Source organism: Rhipicephalus microplus, chromosome 2 (genome assembly GCF_043290135.1).
Source record: "Rhipicephalus microplus isolate Deutch F79 chromosome 2, USDA_Rmic, whole genome shotgun sequence".
Taxonomy (NCBI): Eukaryota; Metazoa; Arthropoda; class Arachnida; order Ixodida; family Ixodidae; genus Rhipicephalus; species Rhipicephalus microplus.
Window position 1 is genome coordinate 191,696,107 of NC_134701.1, and position 22,960 is coordinate 191,719,066.

The following is a 22,960-nucleotide window of genomic DNA, read 5'->3' on the forward strand; positions in this document are numbered from 1 at the left end:
GTTTTTGGCAATTATCACTCAATTTCAATTTTGCCGATATTCTCTAAAGGCATTGAGAAGATCAGTTGTGCTAAAATATTTTCATATCTAGACAAAAATAATTTATTACCTAATTATCAACAAGGCTTTAGAAAGCACCGTTTCACCGCGACTGCTCTTTTAGCTCAAAAAGAAACAATATTACACGTTTTTAATGATAAAATGTTATTTATGCGAATCTACAATAATTTTTCTAAAGCATTTGATCTTGTGAATCATAAAATATTACTGACCAAGTTACACGCTTATGATATCCATGCTCTTCGCATCTTACCTATCGCATAGAGCAAAATATGTACAGCTAGGAAAAGAAAGACTTAGTTTTCAGGCTGTAGGAGTGAGTTCCGCAAAGGAGTATCCTTGGGCCATTCGTATTTATAATTTATGAAAACGAAATGCCAAACATTTCAAATCAAGGAAAATATATCTTCAATGCGGATTACACAGCAATATTTATTACCGCTACATCTGAGACCGAACTTGAGCATCAAGGGAACATAACGCTCACATAATTTAAAAATTGGGCTGAAGCGAACTGTTTACGAATAAACGCCAGCAAGACAAAGTTCATGGTTTATATGCCAAAAGGCAAACAATTGCAAAGTTCAATAAAAATTAAGATAGGTGCAGATGATTTTGAAGTTGTCAACACAGTTTCCATATTAGGTGTAACGTTTTCGAAAGGCCCAAGTAGGGACTATCACGTCAAACATCTCAGTAAAAAGCTTTCTTCTGCTCGCCTAAAATATCTACTTCCAGATAACAATAAATTTTCCCGTTGCAATGCTCTAGTGCTTTCAATTTTACAATGCTGCATCCTTTTTGTCGCGCGACAACAAAGTAAAACCTAACACGATGGCAGTTACTGTAAAAAAAAAGAGCTGTGCGCTCTATTGACAATGTTGCACGCTTATTTTCATGAAAGATGTGTACGTAAAGTTTGATATTTTGCCCGTATTTTTTATACGATTATCGCTTAATTTTAACATACCTAAACGTACCTAAAGTCCAATAATTCTATTACATTATCGCTGGCTGATTTCAATGTCAACCACAGTATTCGTCATACTATAGGCATAAAAAAACTGCATGTCCCTACACCTCGAAACAAATGTGACGAACAATCATTAAAACATAGTGCGCCAGTCATACTTAATAAGCTTACAAAGGCTGATTCTGGTCCTCTGTGCAACTCTAATCAAGAAATAAGACTTTTTTTTGCTAGTCGTGCCACAGAGATTTCTAACATTGTGCATAATACATCTTTTTTTTTCTTTTTCTTTCTTTCCTTACCCTCGTGTTTAAGTGGTGTAAACATGTTACCAAAACGCGTGTACACGTGCGTATATAGACCGGCTTATATATACTTGTGTATCGTGTATGAAAATGTAAATCCGTGAAATCCGCATCTCCATTCATAGGCACATTTTCTTATGTGTACATATATAAATATATATTGATGCATACAAACGTTCTGTTTTTATTGCAACTGTATTGTTATCGCATATTACTTTGCTTTGAATGTGTTGCATTTATTTTTTCTCTGCAATGTGTTGCTGTCATTTGTAAAATGGCAGGACCTCTGTCAAGCTGTAGTAGATTTTAGTCCTATCCTTTTTCTTTCAAGAGGGAAGAGAAATAAAAATTGGATTGAATTCGAAATGTTGTTCTACGTCAAACAGCAGGTGCCGGCTGCTTTGAATAGAGAGAAAACTGGCCCCTGTATGAAAAGAAGGCGCCCGAGAAGACGGCAACTTCGCACACCGCTTCCGAATTCTTCAGGCCACGCAAGACCGCAAGATTAGGCCGAGCTATTCACAGCAATGTCTGTCTTCCGCGGGATGTGTCTCCTCACCAGGCCCCAGGGGTTAATCACGGCCTCTTTTAAGGAGTGTTGGCGTGTGTTTGGGGCGCCCCGAAAGTGACATCTTTCGTTTCTATGATGTCCACTCTAAGCTTTCTCCGCAGAAGAGAGCCAGACAACACGCTGAAAATATTTTACTCCGATTTGAAAGTTCGTCGCCCGTCATTGTCCAGCCAGCCCCACCGCAATGAACATTATTCCGACAAGTCAACACGCTTCACGGGGTTTGAGAAATGTTCGTTCTGCGTGCAGCCTAAATAGCAGAAATCGCTGTCAGAGTTTCTGGACATGCAATTCACTCATTGTTGTTTGTGTGAGCCACACGTGCGACTGACACCAAATAAATTGTGCTAGTTTATCGCGAGTTGCAGTCTTCCCGTGACGTCAGTCCCCTCATGAAACGTCACTGCAAAGCCACCTTCTTAATACCAAAACCGAAATCATTGTTTCAAGGTGGTGGTATTGAAGATATATTCAATGACCTTTCTAGCACCGCGGACTACTTTTTGATGTATCTAGACGCTTGTTTCAATTTAAAACAACCTGAAAATAATAAATATTCGTGCCAGTACTCTTTCAAGACTAGAGAGGCAGAGGGAAATACTATTTGTTCACAAGGAATCACAGACGTACCTCGCCGTTTTCTATGGCAGAAATAGTTGGGTAATACATGGCGAATACGCCGCATGGAGGGCAATGCTCCAGCGAAGCATTTTCTCCCCACAGCAGCATCAGAAAAAAGTTCACGCGGGTTCATCAAAAGTCAATCTCACAATCCTAAAACTCGGAGATCACTCCGTTAGTTCTTTTTTTTTTCGGCGCACGTATCACAAGCAAGAGAAAGCGACCTTAGTGTTCAAATCGAGCAACAAGATTGAAAATTGCCGGCAGTGACGTAGGCTTTCTTAAAATATTCGTTTCATGAGTTTCTGTAAGCGTTGTAAAGAGAACAAAGCAATGTCGTAAAACAATATCAGTGAAATCTAGAGACCAGACCAGAGCCAATGTGTACATGTTTTTTCACTTCGTCTGGTACGTTGTTTTCGCTGGCGCTGTTTCTCTCCAAGTACGAACGAACCTGCCGGAAAGTACTGGTTGAAAACTATTTCCATTCGACAACAGTCACCGATAAAATGCCTCGAATAAAAACGGTCACACTAGCATGATTTCCTGTCTTTGGCAGCCGGGGTCAACGAAAGACGTGTTTTGGAAGCTTAATACCCGCTGAAACAACTCTGCTAGCGCGCTCTATTGTTTTCTCCTCAAAAAGCGGAAAGCAGGCGGAACGACCGGCCATTTCCGTCCGTCTTCCGGCGTTGAAAGAAACCGCCCGAGCACGCGCGCGTGTGACACGTAGTTTTACCGGGCACTCGTGCGGCCCGATGCCCCGTCCGGCGGAGAAGAAATTGAATGCGTTGCATTCGCGAACCGAACTTGTGCCGCTGTTCCCCTCGTGGCTCCCGATCGAGCTGCCAACGCGTACTTACCTATATAGGCGAACCAATCTCGTCATCCGCTGCCAACGCGGCAGCAGTCGCCAACCTAAGCCGATCGATGGGCATTTCCAATCTGGCGTGTCCAGAGAAGTTGGCGGCCACCGTCACGCTCGCCTCCTCCCTTCCACCTTCTCGAGCAAGCGTGCACTACTGTGTGTGCGACTTGCAAGGCGGGCAGGCGAGCAGCGCATGTGGTGCGTTGGAGTGCAATCAGTCACGTGGCCTTCCGAATTCCAACTGCGCGCAAGCACGAACGACGTATGTTGCGAGTTCGCCGAAAGCCTTCTTGCTCTGTTTAGGGGGAATGGTTGATTCCCGACGAGAAGCCGTTCGATTCAGTTCTCGGTTAATTTTTTGTTGTTGTTGCTTATTTAGTTTGTTCCCTGCTTCGTAGGAGAAAAGTCAGCGTGAATTCATAATTGTATAGAACGGTAATCATGGAGAAGGACAAAATTCGGCACTGCAATATCTAAGCTTTTCGTTCGATCTTGTAAATAACTAAAAGGCCAGAACACGAATACTTTGGCTGTGAATACCAAATGCTTGTGTCTAATCTATACACGTAATTCACCGTGTAGGGCTAATATTGAGCGAGTGTGTGACACAGGTGCAATGTCCTGAAACAAACATGATAACGCGTAAGGGCGTCCGACGATGTTAGCTTTTGATCAACTTGACCTCTCGATGGCTCAGGCCGTAATAGTGCAATGTGTTTAATTGACTGGAAAAGAATGGATATGGATACAGATACCATGAGCATCAGTTGTCCCTTGAAGCTTCATATCCCACGAGTCGCAACAACACTCGAGCTCATTTTCTGTGGCAACATGACCCCCGGCTTCCCTCCTATTTTTTCAATGTGCTCGTAATCAAAGGCGTGTGTTCGTGCGTGCGTGCGCATGTGTGTGCGCGTGCGTGTACATGTGTCAGTGTGGTCACATGTGAGTGTGCGTTCATACACGTGTTCTTGTGTGCATGAGGCATGAGTACGTGAATGCACGCGCGGTTGCGTATATGTGTTGGCAGACTGAATCGTGCTGAGGAATGCTTCTAATGTGACGCGCATTTGAATATTCTCAACGACCTAACACGTGCTAGTTGAAACCACAGCAGGCATGAATAAATTTCTCCCTTCTATTCATCGATGTTGCTATCAAACCGATGCTATTCGTGTCTCTCGTTACCATTGTACCTGTATCCACTCCCCCTCTCATGAACGCACACACACGCACACACACGCACGCACATGCGCTTATATACACGCACACGACATGCCGCAAGAGACATAGCAGACGCACATACGTTCCTTCGCTCTTGGCGCCAGCATGCAACATCGGCGAAGGAGCGATTGTAAGAGATTGTGGCGCCCATCCGATAAATATAGTTCAAGGTCTATTCAAATAGGTCGCGATAGTTCGGGCGAAACGCGGTTTAGAAGTCAATGCCAGCGACATCAGCATGGGCAGTTTTGGATGCTGCGATTCAAGCGCGAATATGTTTGGAGGCAGCAAACACTAATAGGAAAAAAAATCAAGTTTTATAAATAGTCAGAGAAAACGCAATCTTTTACAAATGACATTTCTTCTTCCCCCCTCCAATATGATGTAGGCGTAATGAGCACAGAATCTATGACAGTCTTTATTATTACGAAAAAAAACGGTTGGCACCCTCTGCCCATGCCAGTATTTCTAATGGAGCTCCTGTATTGCATGGAAAGGCCCCCTCATACAATAAATCTGCGGTGACACACCCCCTCGAGTGTTTTAGTGTTCCGCACTCGCTTGCGTTCTCTGCTGTGTGTGAAGTTCTCAGGTGCGTTTTATCGTTGGTGAACGTATTGAGTGCAGTTTCCAACCAGCCGCAGAACGATGTGAATGACATTTAACGCCGAGTGCTTGCGTCAGTACCAGCAGAAACTATGTGCTGTGCAAGGTTGCAGTAGCGACAGACGTATGCCTGGAGACCCATGTCTTCTAGATAAAAAACAAGGACAACGGTTCCAAATACTGTGCTCGCTGGACTTCCCGTGCATCAGTATTCCTGTCAGTTGGTTTTCTTTTGAACACGCAGTGCCTACTATTATTTGTGTTATCGGTGAGCAGATCCGCAAGCTATCTACGCACTAGAATTCACATGCCTGCATTCGCATACGTAACGGTAATTTATCGAAGCATAATGGACAAAGTAGGAATGTAGTGTCATCAGACTTTTGTGCGTATTACCTTTGTGTGCAGTGTAGTAAATTTTAGTTATTGTGACCATTGAATAAAACTGAATGTCGTAATTTCGGCGTGATTAGGCGCAATTTCTTGCTCCATCTTTCAAGCTTTCCCATTCCTATCTCCAGTGTAGGGTAGCATACCGGTTGTTCTAGACTGGTTACCGTCCCTGCCTTTCCTCTCCATCTGAGTCTTGTGTTCTCTTCTGAACAACACAAGCATTGTGCATGCTCAAGAACCTGCGTATGTGTGAAACGAATGAGCTACGCTACATATATGACAAGTATACGCTGTTAGTTGCTTTAATACATCTGCGTAATATGCCACGAACGCCAAAGAATTGTTCGAAGAATAAGTTTTCTAGCAATACTGCAGCAAACTGCACGGTAGTATACTTAAGGAGCACTATTTATTTTCATGCATAGATATTAGATAAGCTGGGGTTGACTTGATACGCACACGTGGAGGACTTGCCGGCATTCTTCAAAGCACGAGTCTTTAGCAATCCGGGGCCAATGCGAAGTAATTTGAGATAGAAGTTTGCGCTTTGTGACCCCAAAACGTTGTCACTCGTTCACCAGCTTTTGCGTCACATTCGCTTTATTATTTTTTTGTTCCGCCGGAACTGTTCCTTCTTCACAGAGATGGCGCTAAACCCCATGAGCACTTTACTAGCCGCTATTTTCTGGAAGTATGGGCTTCTATGGTGCATTCACTACCAGGTATATCTACATTGTATAGTCTTTGACCAGAGCACTCACGACGGACGTCAAACTTCTTAGGAAAAGTGAAGATACTCTCGCGCTAAGAATTGACACCGCAGTATTATGCTAACCGGTTGTTTATCCTTTTTGTTGACTATAAAGAGGCCCCGTTCTCTACAAAAGCCGAGAAGCACTTTGTGCCACAAGCGCGTTAAGAGAAAAAGCAAAACAAAACAGATCAGAAGAATGTAAAATTTTATGTTGCCAGAACTGCTCTTCCACGAAGTTCTAAAAGGTGCATTTTAATGCTTTTTTTTAACACAAGTGCAGCAAATTGACAAGAGATCAATATTCTACAGAAAAGTATATCCAAAAACAGGGGTGCCTTCGAAACGTAATTTCATTGACGCCTTTAAACGTGGACTGGAAACGACCAAAGCTGTTTTCTCAGACCGGAAACACGATAGCGTACACGGCTGACCCCCTTCGACAAACTTTCTGGAACCGGAAGCTCCGCCACCACACCGGACGTGGCACCACGCAAGCCGGAAGAAAAGGCGCTACTCAAAAAACTAAATTTCCGCTTCTATATATATTTATTTAGGACGTGCTACAACGCTGAAGACAGGCGTGAAATTCACACAAAAGAAGATCCGAAGCATGCGCGACGAAATGAATCCAATGCTTCTTTATTCAACCCTTGCTACCTAAACACCACGCTATTTTTATTTTAGGTTTTACACTCTTCCACTGCGCTTAAGATTAATGTGGTGGAATTTTTGTATTCTGATTTTTTTTCTTTCCATTTTGACGTAGCAGACTGTTCTCACCCACGTTTAGCATTTAAACGTGCCTGCGGAATTTCCGGGGAAATTGAAAGCACGCGTGTGCATACTAATAAACTGAATAATCAACTGTTGCTTTCACTCCGTCGCTAGCTTTAATGTCATTGATTTAGCGAAACGTTGGGGCTACTCAATAAATGCCGGTTGGCTGATTAAGTAGAAAGAAATTTTCAACTTAATTATACGCGTGAGAAAAACAATGCGTCCTACATTCAATTATCAAGTGACCGCCCCTTTGACGAATCTGTGATATATATAGATCGGCAAATATTTCGAGCAACCCATATCAGGTGCATATAGAGCGATAATCATACAGAGTACACATTGGAGGGCGTTTCTTGCTAATTATTACAAAATGTCTTTACTCCCGAGGAAACGCAAGGTAAACGTTATAGCGCCACACGTGGTCTAAAATTCACAGGAAATTATCAGTCTGCTAAAAATTGCTTTCTCTTCCTTCAACAAATGACGAAACACGCTCAAAAATCACACGTAGATTGCCTATCTATCAGCCATTGGCTGATTTGAACATGGTGCGCTCTGTTGTTACAGAGATCGTCATGAGAGGCCGCCACTTGTCCAGTCGTGTGAGCGCGATCACACTGAAAAAGCCGCGTATTCAGAAAAAAAGTGCTGAAAGTCACGAGGCACGCATGACGTTTTTCGTTTGCTCTTCCCATCCTTCATTGCTTAGCTTCGAGTGCTTTCGTCGGGACGAGAGAAGAGAATGTGATTGCAGCGTGTGACAAATCCTTGTAACTCCGCTCATACTTGACAGATTTTTAAAACTTTTGCGGAGTTGATGTTGTGAGGCAACACACTCTCTCAGTGAATTAATTCCACGGTTACTCAAAAAAGTGTTTCAGGGCCTCTTTAAGGAAAAGGCAGGTATTTCAGCCAGAAGAACATCTTGTTTGCAAACCTGCACTGGGGAATGGGTGGTGGGGAATAGAGAAGTTAGGAAATGAAGAAAGACAGAGAGAAAGTAAAAATAAAGACTCTTGAAGAAAAAAAGCACGCACGTGCTTTTAAACCCAAAGTAGAATCAGTCAAATGAAATAACGCCGTGCTCACTCTAAAATATTCTTCTGCGAGTACATTGCCAGCTATACGTATACGAAAACGAGATTTGTTGAAAAAAGGTTCGCAATGTGTGAACTCCTTGTTGTCATCCGCAGTGGTCGTCCAGCATCGTCAGTTCATTAGGAACAACCCATCACCTTGAATTTCGAACATATTTCATTTCTGCTTTTGTCTAGTCACCAATCCAATTAAGTTATTTTTGTTCTGGGAGTGGAAATACAGTAAGAGATTCGTTTTACAGCGAATCACTTATGAAGCAAATTACTTGTCGTTTTGGGGCATGAAATATTCAGGAAAATATCGCAGCAAACCTACGGAGTGAATGAGGGGGAGTGGGGCGAAGCGTCCGTCCGTCCGTGCGTCTCTCTGTTGTCCGTCCATCCGTGCTCCCGTCCATGCTTTCGTTCGTCCGTTCATCCATGCATTCGTCTGTCCGTCTGCCTGTGTCTCATTCTGTCAGATACTACCGCTAACACCTCACACAGAGCAAGGTTAATATAAGAAGAGCTTCGTCCCTAAAATAGCGTTCATGTGCCAGTATTTCATCGCTCACATTGACACATACAAAATGTGGTTGAACCACGTTTCTTTTTCGGTATAGGTGTAACACGAAAGTGAAACGTGTCCACGCAGGTAGTTGAGCATTTATCGTGCATTATTTTGCCACAAGGGCAGTAACAAGTTGAAATGTCTTGCGTAGAATGGCAAGCAGCCCAAAACTGGCAGCGCGCACCTCAAGCACAAAGCACGCACGAAATGAGCATACACTGAACGAGCGCGGACAAGCAACTGTCTGCATTCTTCGTGTGTGAGAAGCGTGCTCCTTTTGAGAACGCGACCGTGGAAGTGAGCAGAGTGACGTTCGTGCTCTTTAAAAGATGGTAGTCTTTCTTGAGAACCTACGATGCCAAAAATTTCTGTCTGTCATTTTGTCTTTTTGTCTGTCTGTATATCTGTCTGTTTGTCAGCGGTAACAATCCCCTTATGGCACCAAAGTGACCAAACGATACCTCACACGGCCAACCCCAGCCGCAGCGACCACCAATATTGCTCAAGTTTCAGCTTTCATACTTGTGCGATTGTCAGTAAAAAACAAGCAAAAGCATATTTCAGGCACTATAACAAAACTAATAGTTTTGTATGTGTGTCTTTATACTAGAGAAAGATCACACAAGCAATTCTAAGGACCATAGCGTTTATCACGCTGCACTGACAGTGCAACGCGATGCTAAAAAAGGCAAGTGTTTCCAACACTTTGGTAAGACGACATGGTGGTGTCACCTGGCCGTCGCTCTGCGTTCTACTTCTTAGCGCCTCCGAGGCAGGCACGCATCATTCTCCGCGGGTGCACACGCCTTCCTTAAATTTGAAGATAACTGCCAGATGGCACTCGTGTCTAACGTGCCTCGATGCACTCGCTAGCCTTCGCTGCAAAGATTGAGACTGACGCAGCGCTTCCAAAATACATGTCACCAATTTTCACGCGCGGAACATCAAATAAACGTTTTGTTCACTCTCTCCGTACGCAAGATTATTGTCTTTCAACGACATTTGCAGTGAAACATGCAGATACGGGGCCGATTTTTTAACTACTGTAACTTCATACCAAACTTGCGGGGAAGCACAACATGTACATAGTACCCGGATCCCGAGTTAAGCGCGCGTGCAAGTGAGCTACCACGCTTGAGAACATCTATACGCGCTTTAACTACGTCATGTGGAGGTGCGCACGCACAGCGACGCGTAGGGTGTCGTGGCAAGACCACCTCCAGTGCCTTCTTGCGGCTGATTAATAAAACGCACTGAAGCGTCGCAGCTCTGAGGACCGCCAGCGATAGATGGTGTATATCAAGGGCTCGCCGTTTACATTTTGAAGAAGGGTCGCTCTGTGGCGTAGTGGTTAGCGTCGTTCGCTATTGAGCGTCGGGTCGTTGGTTCGATGCCCCACCTTGGAACTGTTCCTTCGCGTGTTTTCCTTTGCAGTATTTTAGTAAATATTTTACAACATCATAGCCGTGGCGAAAATACATCAAGGAGCCGTGGCGAAACCCGGTATAAAACACTTTCGTGTTAAAAAGTATTGCATCTCATGGCGTAATGTCACTTAGGGGTGAAGCTCCTTGGAATGTGGGCCATTCTCCCGTAGCAGTATGTTGTAGTAATAGTCACTTCTAGTTTGTTTTAATGATTTCTCACTATATGGCATTATGGTACACCTCTTTTGAATTAATAATGCTAGATGGTGTTTCTGGTTTTCGTATAGAAATTCAAAGCATATCCACGGAGTGAATCATGGGTGAGTGGGGCGAAGCGTCTGTCCGTCCCAGACAGATGGATGGACAGACAGACAGATGGATGCTACGACCCACTCATGATCATTCACTCCGCGAATATGCGGCGAGTTGCTTAATTTTGGTGTTTTTAGCTTAGTTTTTTTTTTGTGGCGTGTTGCCCTGTACGTGTATGTATTTGAACTCGGTTTTGAATGAATCTTCACTTGTGAGTATTCGCTTGTGCTCATATGTACATAATTTTTGTGTCTTCATGTGACATCGTTATCTTAAAAGAGCATTTACATCAGTTTTGTTAACACACAAGTATGGTTATCGAGTAGCGAATCACGACCAAAAATTCAACTTAGGGACAGGTAACTATCCGTTTTATAGATTTACATCACAAGTATAATGTTTGTCGTTTTTAGCTACTGGCAGTGCTTTTTCGCGGTCACTGCCAGACGCTTGTGCTTTTGTGTTACATCAAGCTTAGTGTCGTAATACCGCACTGTTATTTTAAAGATGCACTTACATTAGTTTTAGCATGCCAAGATTTTTTTATCCACGAGTAGTTATCCACCCTCTAGTAGCGATTAACGACCGAAAATTCAACCTAGGAATGAATAACTGTCCGTTTTGGTGATTTACATCGCGAGCATCTAGCAAGATTCAATGCGGCTGGCAAGCCCGCCCTTTTATACCGCTGAGCGCTTTCTTGAGGGCACCTCCAGACGCTTGTGCTCATTGGTTACATCATTTTTCGTGCCTTCATGTAGCACCGCTTTCTTAAAAGAGCACTTGCATCACTTTACGCATGTCAAGCTTTTTTACAGCTGATTAGATGTCCACAAAAAGAAGTGACGTGAGTCTCAGCTGCTCAAGGTAACATTTCGTCAACTAGGAACACACGTTCAGTCATGCCTTGTCAGTAGCATCGCCATCAACAAAACCAAAAGTGGAGACAATAGTGTAGAAAACGACATTATATAATCTGCAATCACCAAGATTAGTGACCTCGCGAATAATTTTTGCGACAGCTATTCCGAAATGAATATGTTCTGAGGAGGAGCCGGGCACGCATGCTTCGGCTATGCTCGCTCGTGCGTCTAAATTATGTGTGTTTGAGAATTTTAGCATGCACAACATTGTGGTGTTTGCTGTTTGCAAAGGTGTCTAAAATATCAGTATAGCGAAAGCAAACCAGCAGCAAACTACAATACATTTAAATTGTAAGGCAACGTTTTGTATTGTAAGGCAACCAGGCTAGGAGCGATGGTAAGCCCACCAGAGATGTAGCGTTCACACGGTGCTAGGAACACATCACCAGTACTGATCTTATCTGATGTCAGAGTCAGAATATGCTGATTGCCTGGAGGAACAAAACAGTCATCAGCGGTGACGAAGCGCTGGCTATGAGCACCTTTATTGGACGAAAGCGCAGTATCTGACATACGAATGACCCTCTGACGGCAAGATATCACGGCTGAAGCTGAGGAGAGAAAGTCCCGCCCTAAAATGAGCGCATTAGTACAATAAAAACTTGTGCTGCGCAAGCACCAGAAGGCTGAACAAAAACCGCATTAGCAGAGTGAAGGGGAGGGCCATCATACGGTGTCTTCACATTGCGCAAACGGGAACACAAGTCCACACTAATAACTGAGAGCGATGCACCTGTGTCCACGAAGGCTTCAGTCCATATACCCTCAACACACACTGAAAGTACATTTGAAGGGCGTTCCGGAGGAGTTCGATGCAGTCCGCCAAATGCAGCTTTCCCTCCTGAAGCGGCACTGTTTAGTTTTCCGGGCGATGATCTGACGCCGTGGTAGCCGGACGAAGTGGTGACGAGGAACGGCACATAGGTGGCGGGGAGCGACGGCTCGAGGAGCGGAAGGTACTGGCTGCATCGAAGAGCTGTGGAGAGGGTGAGTGGCGTTGGTAAAGTTGGTATGGGTGACGATGTTGTGGAGAGGGGGCATACTCATCCCTCTCGAAGTCACCATAGCCCCGCTTTTCGTCTTGTTGATGTCGACGACAGAACCGTGAGATGTGGCCACGTATTCCGCAATATTAGCAAATCGGTCGAGTTGGACGCCAGGCATGGAAAGAAGGAGGCGGTGCCCTTGGGGCAAGGGCATTCAGTGAGGGCTGCGTAGTTGACACATACTGCAGTGATTGCTGAGAAGGTGACGCTGCAACCACCTGAGCGTATGTCGGCTTTGGAGTGGTATGCGAGTTCGGGACTTGCTCTTACGTCATGGATGCCAGTTCCTCCCTGACGATGTGGCGGAGGCTGCCTGCAGAAGGCGTTATGCGGAGCTCATAAGACGAAGAGGTGGCCTGGAGTTGCAGCTCCTCGCGGATAATGGACTGTATTAACGACCGGAGCTCATTGTCATGCGTTGGCCTGAGATCTCCTGTGTCCAGTTGTAAACGTATAAGTTGAAGGTCATCGAGTCGTTGACACGTACTGATGATATCCGCGACCGTGGTGGGGTTCTTTGCCGCTAAAGTGTTAAATGCGACGGCACCTATTTCCTTGAGCAGGTGGCGAACGCGGTCATGTTCCGCCATCGAGCTGTCGATGCGACGGCATAGGGCGAGGACATCCTCAATGTACGAAGTATAAAACTTGCCGGAGGGCTGAACACGTTCAGCAAGCTTCCGTTTGGCTATGTCTGCATGGACAGAAGGGTTGGCAAATATCTAATGGAGCTGCTGCTTAAAGGTATGCCAGTCCGGGAAATCCAGTTCATGGTTGAGAAACCATGTCTTAGCGACCCCCGTCAGATAGAATGGGACGCGGGAGAGCTTCACAGAATCATGCCAATAGTTAAGCGCACTCACACGGTCGTACTCATCCAACCAGTCTTCAACGTCTTCACCGCAAAGGCTGGCGAACATCGGGGGTCTTTTTGTGGGGCGGTGACAGTCCATGAAGGCATGCCCAGGGGTGTAGGCGGGGTGGATGGGACCGTGTTGTTGTGCTCATCTTGCGACATGACCGTGGGCTGACTGCGCCGACGGCGACGCGACCGGAGCCCCAGGGATGGTTGGTAGTCGAAGATAACGAAAAAGCGCTGCAGGGAGAGGACCAGGGGACCGGAAAGCACTCTTCACAACTTGTAAGGCAACGTTTTGGCTGCAAGACACTTCTTTTTTTTTTGCTGAGCCTCTGCCCCACAACACAGGTGAGGCTGATGATAATGAGTATGTACATATGATAAAATGACGCGCATGAATAATGCTCACAATATTTCTACAATAGCAATTTTCTGTTCATTTTATGTGGGAAATTTTATCACTACAATTTTTGTTTCAAGAACAAAAATCCCAGCATATCAACGGAGTGAATGATGATTAGTGGGGTGAAGCGTCCGTCTGTCCAGACTCAATACGGATCGACGGAGGCACGAATGGAACGACGGATGGACTGACAGCAGCACTGATGCACGGGCGGACTCACGGATGAACGGACAGAATCACGGATGGATGGATGCATGGATTGACAGACAAACGGGCGGATCCACAGACGGACGGACGGAAGCACGGACGGATGGACACATGGACGGACGGATGAACGCTTCGCCCACTCATCCTCATTTGCTTTTTGGATATGCTGTAAAAACTACTAACAGCATCAAGTTATACTATTCCCGAGGACATTTGAGCAACTGCATATGCTATCTTGAGGTAGCAGAGTAGCGCATTTGTTTTCGAACACCACTAGCGATCATGCACTGCGGAGAAGCTCACGCACCGGCAGCCCCACCAAAAGTGGTGGCTGTCCACATGGAATCTGTCAAGTGACCGTCGGGCACTTTGTAGCTCATTAGCTACGGACTGGTCCTTTTATTTACTTGATATAATGTCCTTAAGCTTTGACAAAAAATAATTTGCGTTGATTCAACACAATTTTCGAACAACCTACTGAAATCATCAATGCTGTAGGCTTAGTGGGGCGCCACTTGAATCTCGAAAAACATATATTTTTATGTTTGAGAGTCGTCGCTTATCTTCCATAGCTGGCGCCACTTGGCCATGATGCAGTGGCGGTGCATATTATTCTGCACTATATACGCTACGCCTTTGGGTTTTGCATTACCGGAAAGGCTAAAAAACTGCTTTTCAACTCGCATGGCGCAGTTTCGATAGCAGGTGTGTTTTTTTTTCTTTGCCGGACGTTGACTCACCAGGCACGTCAACTGGCGATCGGCGACACGGTTCGTCAATCGGCGACAGGATTAAGCAAGTCGCCTGCAAAAAGAGAGCGTGGCTTCACCGCGTAACTAAGGTTGCTAACCAGGTAAGATGGCGGATTTAGGCTCTAGTCTGCTTCCGTAGGAAGCGTATACAGTTACTCTAAAGGACATATACACACAACGCTATCAATTGAAGAAGTCATAAACTAGAGGTAGACTACTACAACAACAGGGAAGGAAACGACCCATGGTTTAAGGAGCTTCGTCCCTAAAAGATTTTTAAAGTTCCGCACTGGCGGCTATCTTACCGTTTGGTCATACGACAGCTGTCTCCTTGAAATTCCCTATTTCCATCAATGGGAAAGTTCAAATAATATTTCCTTCGTTAAAACAAAAATTGTAATGATAAAACTTGTCATATAGAAAGAAATGTTTATTTCTTTATTCTAGGTATAAAGGTGATTTTTAAGTTAACCACCACGTCGTGGGAATTGCGTCTCAAAATGGACAAAAATGGTAATTAGGCGAAATTCGGGATCTTTTCTCGTATAGTTTAACTGCTTAAAATGTTTAAAATAATTTTTCATTGAAATATACCCGTTGCGAAGTAGGTATTCCCAACTCTGACATTCATTCAAAGTGCAGTATTGCAACAAAAATGCAAACATTACACATTTTGGCTAAATTCTTGGAGGCATATGTGGCCGAAAACTTGTATTTGCATTACCGAGCTCCAAACACCGTATCCAAGCCCCTTTACATAGCATATGGACCAAGCCTGGTATAGAAAGAAGAAATGGTACTTTTAAAACATTTTTTTCACAAACAACACCCAGACAACATTCTGGAAAGTTCAGAAGGCAGTCACATGACTAAAAATTTCTTTCTGATATATTCTAGTAGTTCACTGTTTTAAATGAATTAAATCAGCCCTTTTTTTTTGTCAGATACATTTGACATGGTCGCCAAAGTGGCTGGAAAGTTTGGCAAAATAAACATCGTTTTCACTCAATGACGCTATCATGTTGCTAAATTATGGCCATTGCTTTCAATGGTGTTGGTCAGCTAAGAAAGCAGAACTTCTTACTGATGCAGCATAGACTATTTGGTGGCAGGGCGTTAAAAAACAAAAGTGTAAATGCCGAGACTTACAAAGCACTGCTGATGAATTCCATGCCATCACAATATGTAAGCTTGTCGAACAATCCACACAGCAGCAAGAATCCTGAAAGATTTCAATCGCAATTTTGTAATACACAGTAATCATTCGGTGAAACTGATTCCTGAAGGTATTAGTTTTAATGTCAAGACACTGGAAAAAGCATTCTATATTTGTTGTCTTCTCAAATAAATTTGCTGCAAATCTGACAATTTTGCAGCAACACACGCATCAATACCATGCAGTACGTATAACATTACAGTGTTTTTGTTTTCCAAGACAGAAAATATTGATATGCTTCACATAGCAAAAAATACTTTAACATCTACAGTACTTAGCGAAGTCAAACGCCAAAGCGGGGCGAGGTCAGTGTAACTCTGAATAACAGGAGTATTATGAAAAGTACACATGATAAATATCACCGCAATAAAATAAATTGTATTGAAACGCCAGCAGCTATGCTCAAACTAGCGTTCGCACAGTTCAAGTACAGCGATTTGGTCACTCACACACAGATGAATGGTCCATTCAGGTACAAGTCCAGCTTAACGATTTGCTACACATGCACGGCTACCGGCAGTGTCACGCAACCTATACGCAACCTACGTTGCGGGTCAACAAAAACATAGTAAGGACGAGTTGGATGCAATAAAACGTGTTAGCACGTAGGCGAACTTTCCGAGGCGCACCTAACACAAAGGAATATGCTGTGCTGTCACCCCATGCATCAACTCGAGTTATCAGGTAGTTTTAGCGCACAAAACGAAAAACCCATGAAAAGAACGACATGGACACTACGCCTTCGTTTTTCGTCCTTGGTTATTTTCTGCAATAAAAAAAGAGCAAAAAAACTGCCAACACGGCCAAGCATATGCGTCTTAGACACGGTTGACGCTTAGAGCTAACAGGCGCCGTCCCCATGCAAGTATTACTAAGCCAATATATATGTTCATCGCGAGCGGGGCGCCAAGCACCACTGCCATCACAGGGCGCCGCTACAATTCTGTTGAACTTCCTCACTGAACCACAGCCGCACTCTCCTTTCTACTACAAGCAATTTAAACAAAAAAAAAACCCACCTGAACTCACACTTTTCCATCATCCCGCTGAGACAGTTCACAAAAATAAGCTCGCTAGGTGAACAAATGCTCATTTATCATCAACTGGTTGAAAGAAAAAACGTTTGAAGGCGTTATTATTGCCCTAACGCAGTTAAAAAAGCGGTGACCACAAAAAACGTGAGAGTGGTACTTACTTTATGACTTCCAATGCTTCACGATGTGAATCCGCAGGTCCCGCTTTCAGTATGGTGCGTTTTCGCAACAAGCAGCACTGGCAGAACACACAGGACGAGCACAGTGCACAAGTGCATTTCAAACAATAACCGACAAATACACTCGACCGATCGAGAAGCGATGCGCACCACACGCACACAAAATGGGAGGGTATTTGCGACTCCAACTAAACGCTCGCCACCTGGCGGTTACACCTGGAAACGGCGCCAATAGAGTCAACCTTGAAAGGAGCAATGTTATCACGTTGCAAGCGTTGAGAAGCGGCCGTAAAGTTCCTTTATTTTCGTCATGCCACACGCGTAAGCCCGAAGAAGAAGAAATCGATGTTCAAAGACCATTGAACACTGTCGCAATGGGTGACATCGTGGTGCAAAGATGGCAGCCTATCATTCTATCACTTCCCGAAAGTTGTAGACGATGCGCGACGGAGAATGGCGCAAATCAGAAACTTACACATTGGAAAAAAAAGGTGATAGAAATTACGGTAGTTTGTTCTAATCTATTCGCTCACGATAACATAATTCTCATAGGTGAGCACACTATTACGTAGTGTACGTACATTCTTATCAATATTCAGGCTCATCAAGCACGGAGCATAGTTTGTTTACCTAAGAAAGCTCTTTGGGAAAGTTCTTGCGTTAGGCGTGGGAGTGTATTTTTCGCATAGGATCGTTTTCTGCGGAAGTCGTAGTGTTGACTTTTCTAAAAGCAAGCTGCGGATATATATATAACGTCCGTGAATTCTTAGCGTGGGTAGCGTGCCTGCATATGTAGTCTTTGAATATAAGCTACTTCCTACAAAAACAAGTGAATGTTAGGAAGCACACGACATTATCCTTTAGAAATCTGATAACATGGATCGGCGAAGGAAAAGAAACAGAAACTCCCATTACAATCGAAACTACAATTTGCCTTATCTCAAGATACAATAGCCCAGGCATAGCTCCGTTCTAAATGAAGAAAAAGACGCGTATTCAGCTTTTGCCGGGATGGAACTCAATGGGATACTTGCTTGCAATCCGCAGCACTAGTTGCAGCGTAGTTACCTCAAAAACTACCAAGACCTTGTCTCTTGCAGTTTAGCAACGCAATGCAAAAGTTTAGCAACGCAAGCCAACTTCTGGAGAGGCCCGTTATGCATGAACATTTGCCGTCTTCAACCTCGGGTTTGCTAGACATGTTCTTAAAAATGAGGTAAATCTGACGTGCTTCGCCGAAACGGCTCGATGTTTGCGCGCACAGCGCAACTTTTTGCGCTGTTCCGCCAGTGAAATCCTTTGTGCCGATGAGAATCCTGCGGTGCGCAGCCAGCGCCTTTTCGGCTTCGACGATCCATTGCGATCCGACACCAGAATCAACAAACTTCGGCACAGCCAAAGCACGGGCGAGCGAACGTGCTGCGTGTACCCGGTTGAGCGTAGCCATCTTTGTTTTTTCGATCATTGTTGCCAGCAGACGCAGCGCTTTCTGGAATTGCGAATTTCAGGCATGGCGCCAGCACACGCAGTGACATGTAACATGAAGCTGTTCACTCTTCCGCGCTCTGTGTCCACCGCGCCCGCGTGGTGGTCCGGGCAGCCGAGGTTGCCTCAGCGACGAGACTGTGAGGCTTTCACTCCGACTTGATCCGGTTCAACGCTAGCTCCAGCCCTTGACTGGTTGCGCGGGCGAAGCTTTCTTTTTGTGACAGTGATCTTTTGTGTTATACTCTTTCTTTAACAGTGTATTTGAATCGCAATGAGCATTGCGACGATGCAGCGTGGCCAGTGCGAGCTGCTCTTCAGAGCGCGCATTTGTATTAGTCAAGAGCAAAATTTGGCGCACCTTCATCGACCTAACGTCATGAAGACTGATCAAAAAGCGAGGCTGATGGCTTCTGCTTAGCTCCGTTGGTCTTTAGAGACTGCGTATTCATGTTCACGCCAGCGATATTTCATCAGCGCCTTCACTTCGAGAAAGATACTGCTCCACGCAGCATTGCATGCAACGGCCGTCACACTATTTGATGCGAACTTGTACTTGTACTTAGCATTCAGTCCTTCGAACAAGACCACGGCTGAAAATATATCAGTAATGCTGATTTATCGCTGTCTACGAAGTCGAAGTTTTCACCGAAGCACGTCTGCTCGGGAATTAACATGAAATTGAAAGAAGGGGATCCACACAAAGAAATTTCCCCTGAGGAGAGCTTTGTTCGCAATGTGTCAACAAAGCTCCCATCATTGCGAGCAAGGCTCCGTCAAGGTCACCGAAACGTCTCTTTTGCACATTCTTCTTTATGGCCGGTGTCCTCTTTTTTCAATTTTCATGATGCGCTTTTCAGGACACAGGAAGAGGAATATTCGCGCAAAAGTAATTTAATAAAACGTGTCGGCTCAAAACACATTACGTCAATGTCCACTTTTGTAAGGAACCTGATGGCCCATTAGCGTGAAGGTTGTGGCTAGTCAACTGTGCGCATGTTTGTTTGCAGGTGGCAGACGCTTTACATTCAGGAAAGCTATAGTTGGAACATACTGTAGGTGAAGTTGTCTTTCATAACTTACAGTTTGTTTTACCTCCAGCTTTAAGAGCTTCAATCTTATTGGGAGGTGTTCCATGGCTACACCATTGTGCGCAACATTACCTTGATTCAGGTAAAATAGTGCACTTTGTGAGTCTTCAGTAATCACGCAAACGACATGGCTGAGAGGAATAGATAGAAGAGGGTTGGTCCTTACTTCATTGGATAATCGGCATTCTTGTTGTCTTCCGTCTTTGTAGTTTGCGCGCTTTATCGTTGAACACTGCGTTTTGGTTACATTACTGTACTTCATGTTTCCATTCATTACTACAACCGCAAGCAGTTAGTAGAAGGGGCCTTACTGATATCAGTATGGTCAATGTATACTTAAAATATAAGCAAAACTGCCCGAAAATGTGTATTCGTAACCTTGTTCATAACAACCGATAAGGGTGGCAATCAGGTGTTACAAGGGTGATTTATTTCCAAAAACACCCTAATTTCCAAAACAAAGAATAACAACAGTGTTCCTAAGGATGCTTTTGAGGAAAACACGTGTTTTAAACTTCTTAGGGTGTAAAATGTTTGGCAGTGTAGTTTAAACGGAAAAGGAACGAAGACACGAGCAGCTGTATAGTGAAAGTGTTGCCCTATACAATAATGTAGTCAAAGACTGCGAGGTTGTTTGTGTGGGGTCCCACTCACTCACTCACTCCCTCACTCACTCACTCACTCATTTCCTTGCTCTAAGTATATTGACTTTTAAGCACAAACGCATATTGATTGATATGTGGGGTTTAACGTCCCAAATCACAAACGCATATTCGCAATGCCTGTAAGATCCGCCTATCTACAAGCTTAAGTTGATGGCCAAGCCTACTGCCGACCGCACATTTAGTCACTTCGAAACTCAAACTGCGTGCGAGATGCAGTCTCCCTTTGTGCTCATATTTTAGAGGAATGCCACACCCCACGAATAAGTGAGTATAAATTAGTGGGCGACAGGCAGAAAGCCTGCGGCCGGCATTACGGTTGCCGCAAAACCGCCGAGCGGTGATTTGAATTCCAACCCATCTGGTGGTGCGAGATGAGCGAAGAAGCCGGCTGTGGGTCGCTGCGATCGTTTTCTGGGCTTCAGCCGTCGATGCGGGGGCTCCGGAATCCCGAGTGAGGTGAAGGGGGAGGATGATGGCTGCGCCCAATCTGCGGAGCGCGCCACCAGGCCGAGTTGCTGCGCTGTAGGGATGGAGAGGAGGTCTCGAGCCACGGGGGCTCACACGCGCTCCAAGCGTCGAAGCACACAAGGCCCTGCTGCTGCGGCCGTGGCGGGCGCCCTCATTCAGCCGCGGTTCACGTGAGCCCCAAGAGGTCGTCGGGTGGCGGCGTTTGGCAGAGAAGTCACGTGCAACCCTTTGCTTCTGGGTCCCTTGTGTAACAGGGTGTATCTGCTGCGACAACCCTCTATCTCACAATTTTCGCTTCATTTTTTTTTTCTGGAGGCACTGGGCGATTTCGTTATTGACGCCCGCCGGGACACATTTTGTCAGTGCGGAGTGTCATCGGCAGCGGGTTCTTCCAAGCCAACTTTCTCGGCTGTTTACGGCTAAGTGTTTTATTCCATCTGCGCTCACTATAATACTGTTAAACAAACTCATCCTTCATCATCAACGGCTCGCCGGAGTCATTCCACACGCTACTGTTTCTTGTGCTCCAGTTTTTTTATTCTCGCATCAGGCCGAAGTTCCACTGCCCGAAAAGGCTTTCCACGTGTCTCGGATTGCGTGAAACGTGCAGTGTACGTTTGTCGATGCGCAGTGTTATACAGACTACGACTTACCTTTGGAATAGTTTCGAATCACAGTGCCCCAGATTTACATTGATCTTGGGCAAAAGGGTGGATAACAGTGACTACACGAACCTGTGTATAGGTTAACAACGTCGCCCGATGACCACGGTGAAGCTGCTCCTCGTAGTAGGTCAGCGCGACGGCGCATCGGTGAAACCGTGCTTCAGCATCAGGTTGTGCACACGTTCGTCGATCACCGGCGTGGAGTAATCATCATTTGCGGATTACTGCTACGTTCGACTGCTCACCGGCGTCACTAATGGCGCCTGTAGGAATGCTTACCGTTGTGCTTCACGTGCTTCTCGGCTTGCTTACGAACGGTGAGTTTACATTCACATGGCCGAAGTTGTTTGGCACACGATATAGAACTTCAAGATGAGCGGCGTAGTGTGAGAGGCTTCTTTTTTAATAATGAATAGTTACTAAACCCGTCTTCTGTACCACTATACTCACAGAAGTTGGGTTGAGAACAAATGTTCGACGTTTAAGAACACTATGTACTCTACTATGGGAGAAGTTTTACCTGCGACACTATGTCGAGTGAGACGGGAAGAAAAAGTTTAAAACGATTGTTCAAAGAAATGTTTGACGATTTCAAATATCATGTACTTGCCTGTGTGACAGCGGGCATTACATTCCTGTACTCCGTTTCATACATCAGGTGCAACGCTTTGTAACCTATGCAAGGAGTTCGGTGAGCAATATATATGACTAAGTGGGTCTCACACTCGGCTTTCATCGTTGTAAACGCTTGTGCGAGATGAGCATGAACGTACACGAACAGCGTCGCGAAAGGCTACAAATAAAACATCAACAAATGAAAACAAGGAGGGGCTAACTGATTCAGAACAATTTACAGACAGCCGAATATAGAGGCCTCTTTATTTCCGACACGCAAAGAATCTTCAAGTTTTACTAAGCCCAAAGAGGGAAAGAAATCATGTCTCGGATGAAAAAAAAAAAACATTGTACTATTATTAAGTGCGAGCGCATTCATTGCAAGAAGTCTTGCTAACCTTGTGTTTAGAAAAAAACGTTTAACGATTTCGAGTACTTCGTATTCAACTATGGGAGAGCACTGAGCCGTCCCACTAAAACGATTTAGAGTACTCGGCACTCTACTATGGGAGCTCCTGGTGCGGTCAACTGAGCGGGGGGAAGGTTAGAAAAAAAATGGCAGCATATCCACGGAGTGAATTATGGAGAGTGCGGCGAAGCATCCGTCCGTCCATTCGTTCTTGCTTCCGTCCGTCCATGCGTCCGTCTGTGTGACCGTCCGTGCATCCATTTGCCTGTCCGTGCGTGCGTCTGTTCGTGCGTCCGAACGTCCATCTGTGCGTCCATCCCTGCGTTCGTCCATGCATCCGCCCCTGCGCCCGTCCATGCGTCCATTCGTTGGTGCAGCCATCCGTGAGTCCGTCCATGCATCTGT

At 45.0% G+C, this 22,960-nt stretch overlaps 1 protein-coding gene across 1 annotated transcript in view; it reads left to right on the plus strand.

The window, feature by feature from the left end:
- Positions 1-20,977: 20,977 nt before the first annotated feature.
- The window catches only part of LOC119169629 (cell adhesion molecule Dscam1-like), a 138,265-nt gene continuing 136,282 nt past the window's right edge, over positions 20,978-22,960 (plus strand). Inside the window, exon 1 of the mRNA XM_075887178.1 lies at positions 20,978-21,848. Within this exon, the coding sequence (XP_075743293.1) occupies positions 21,788-21,848 (61 nt within the window). The 5' untranslated portion in view covers positions 20,978-21,787. The remainder of the gene's footprint in view (positions 21,849-22,960) is intronic.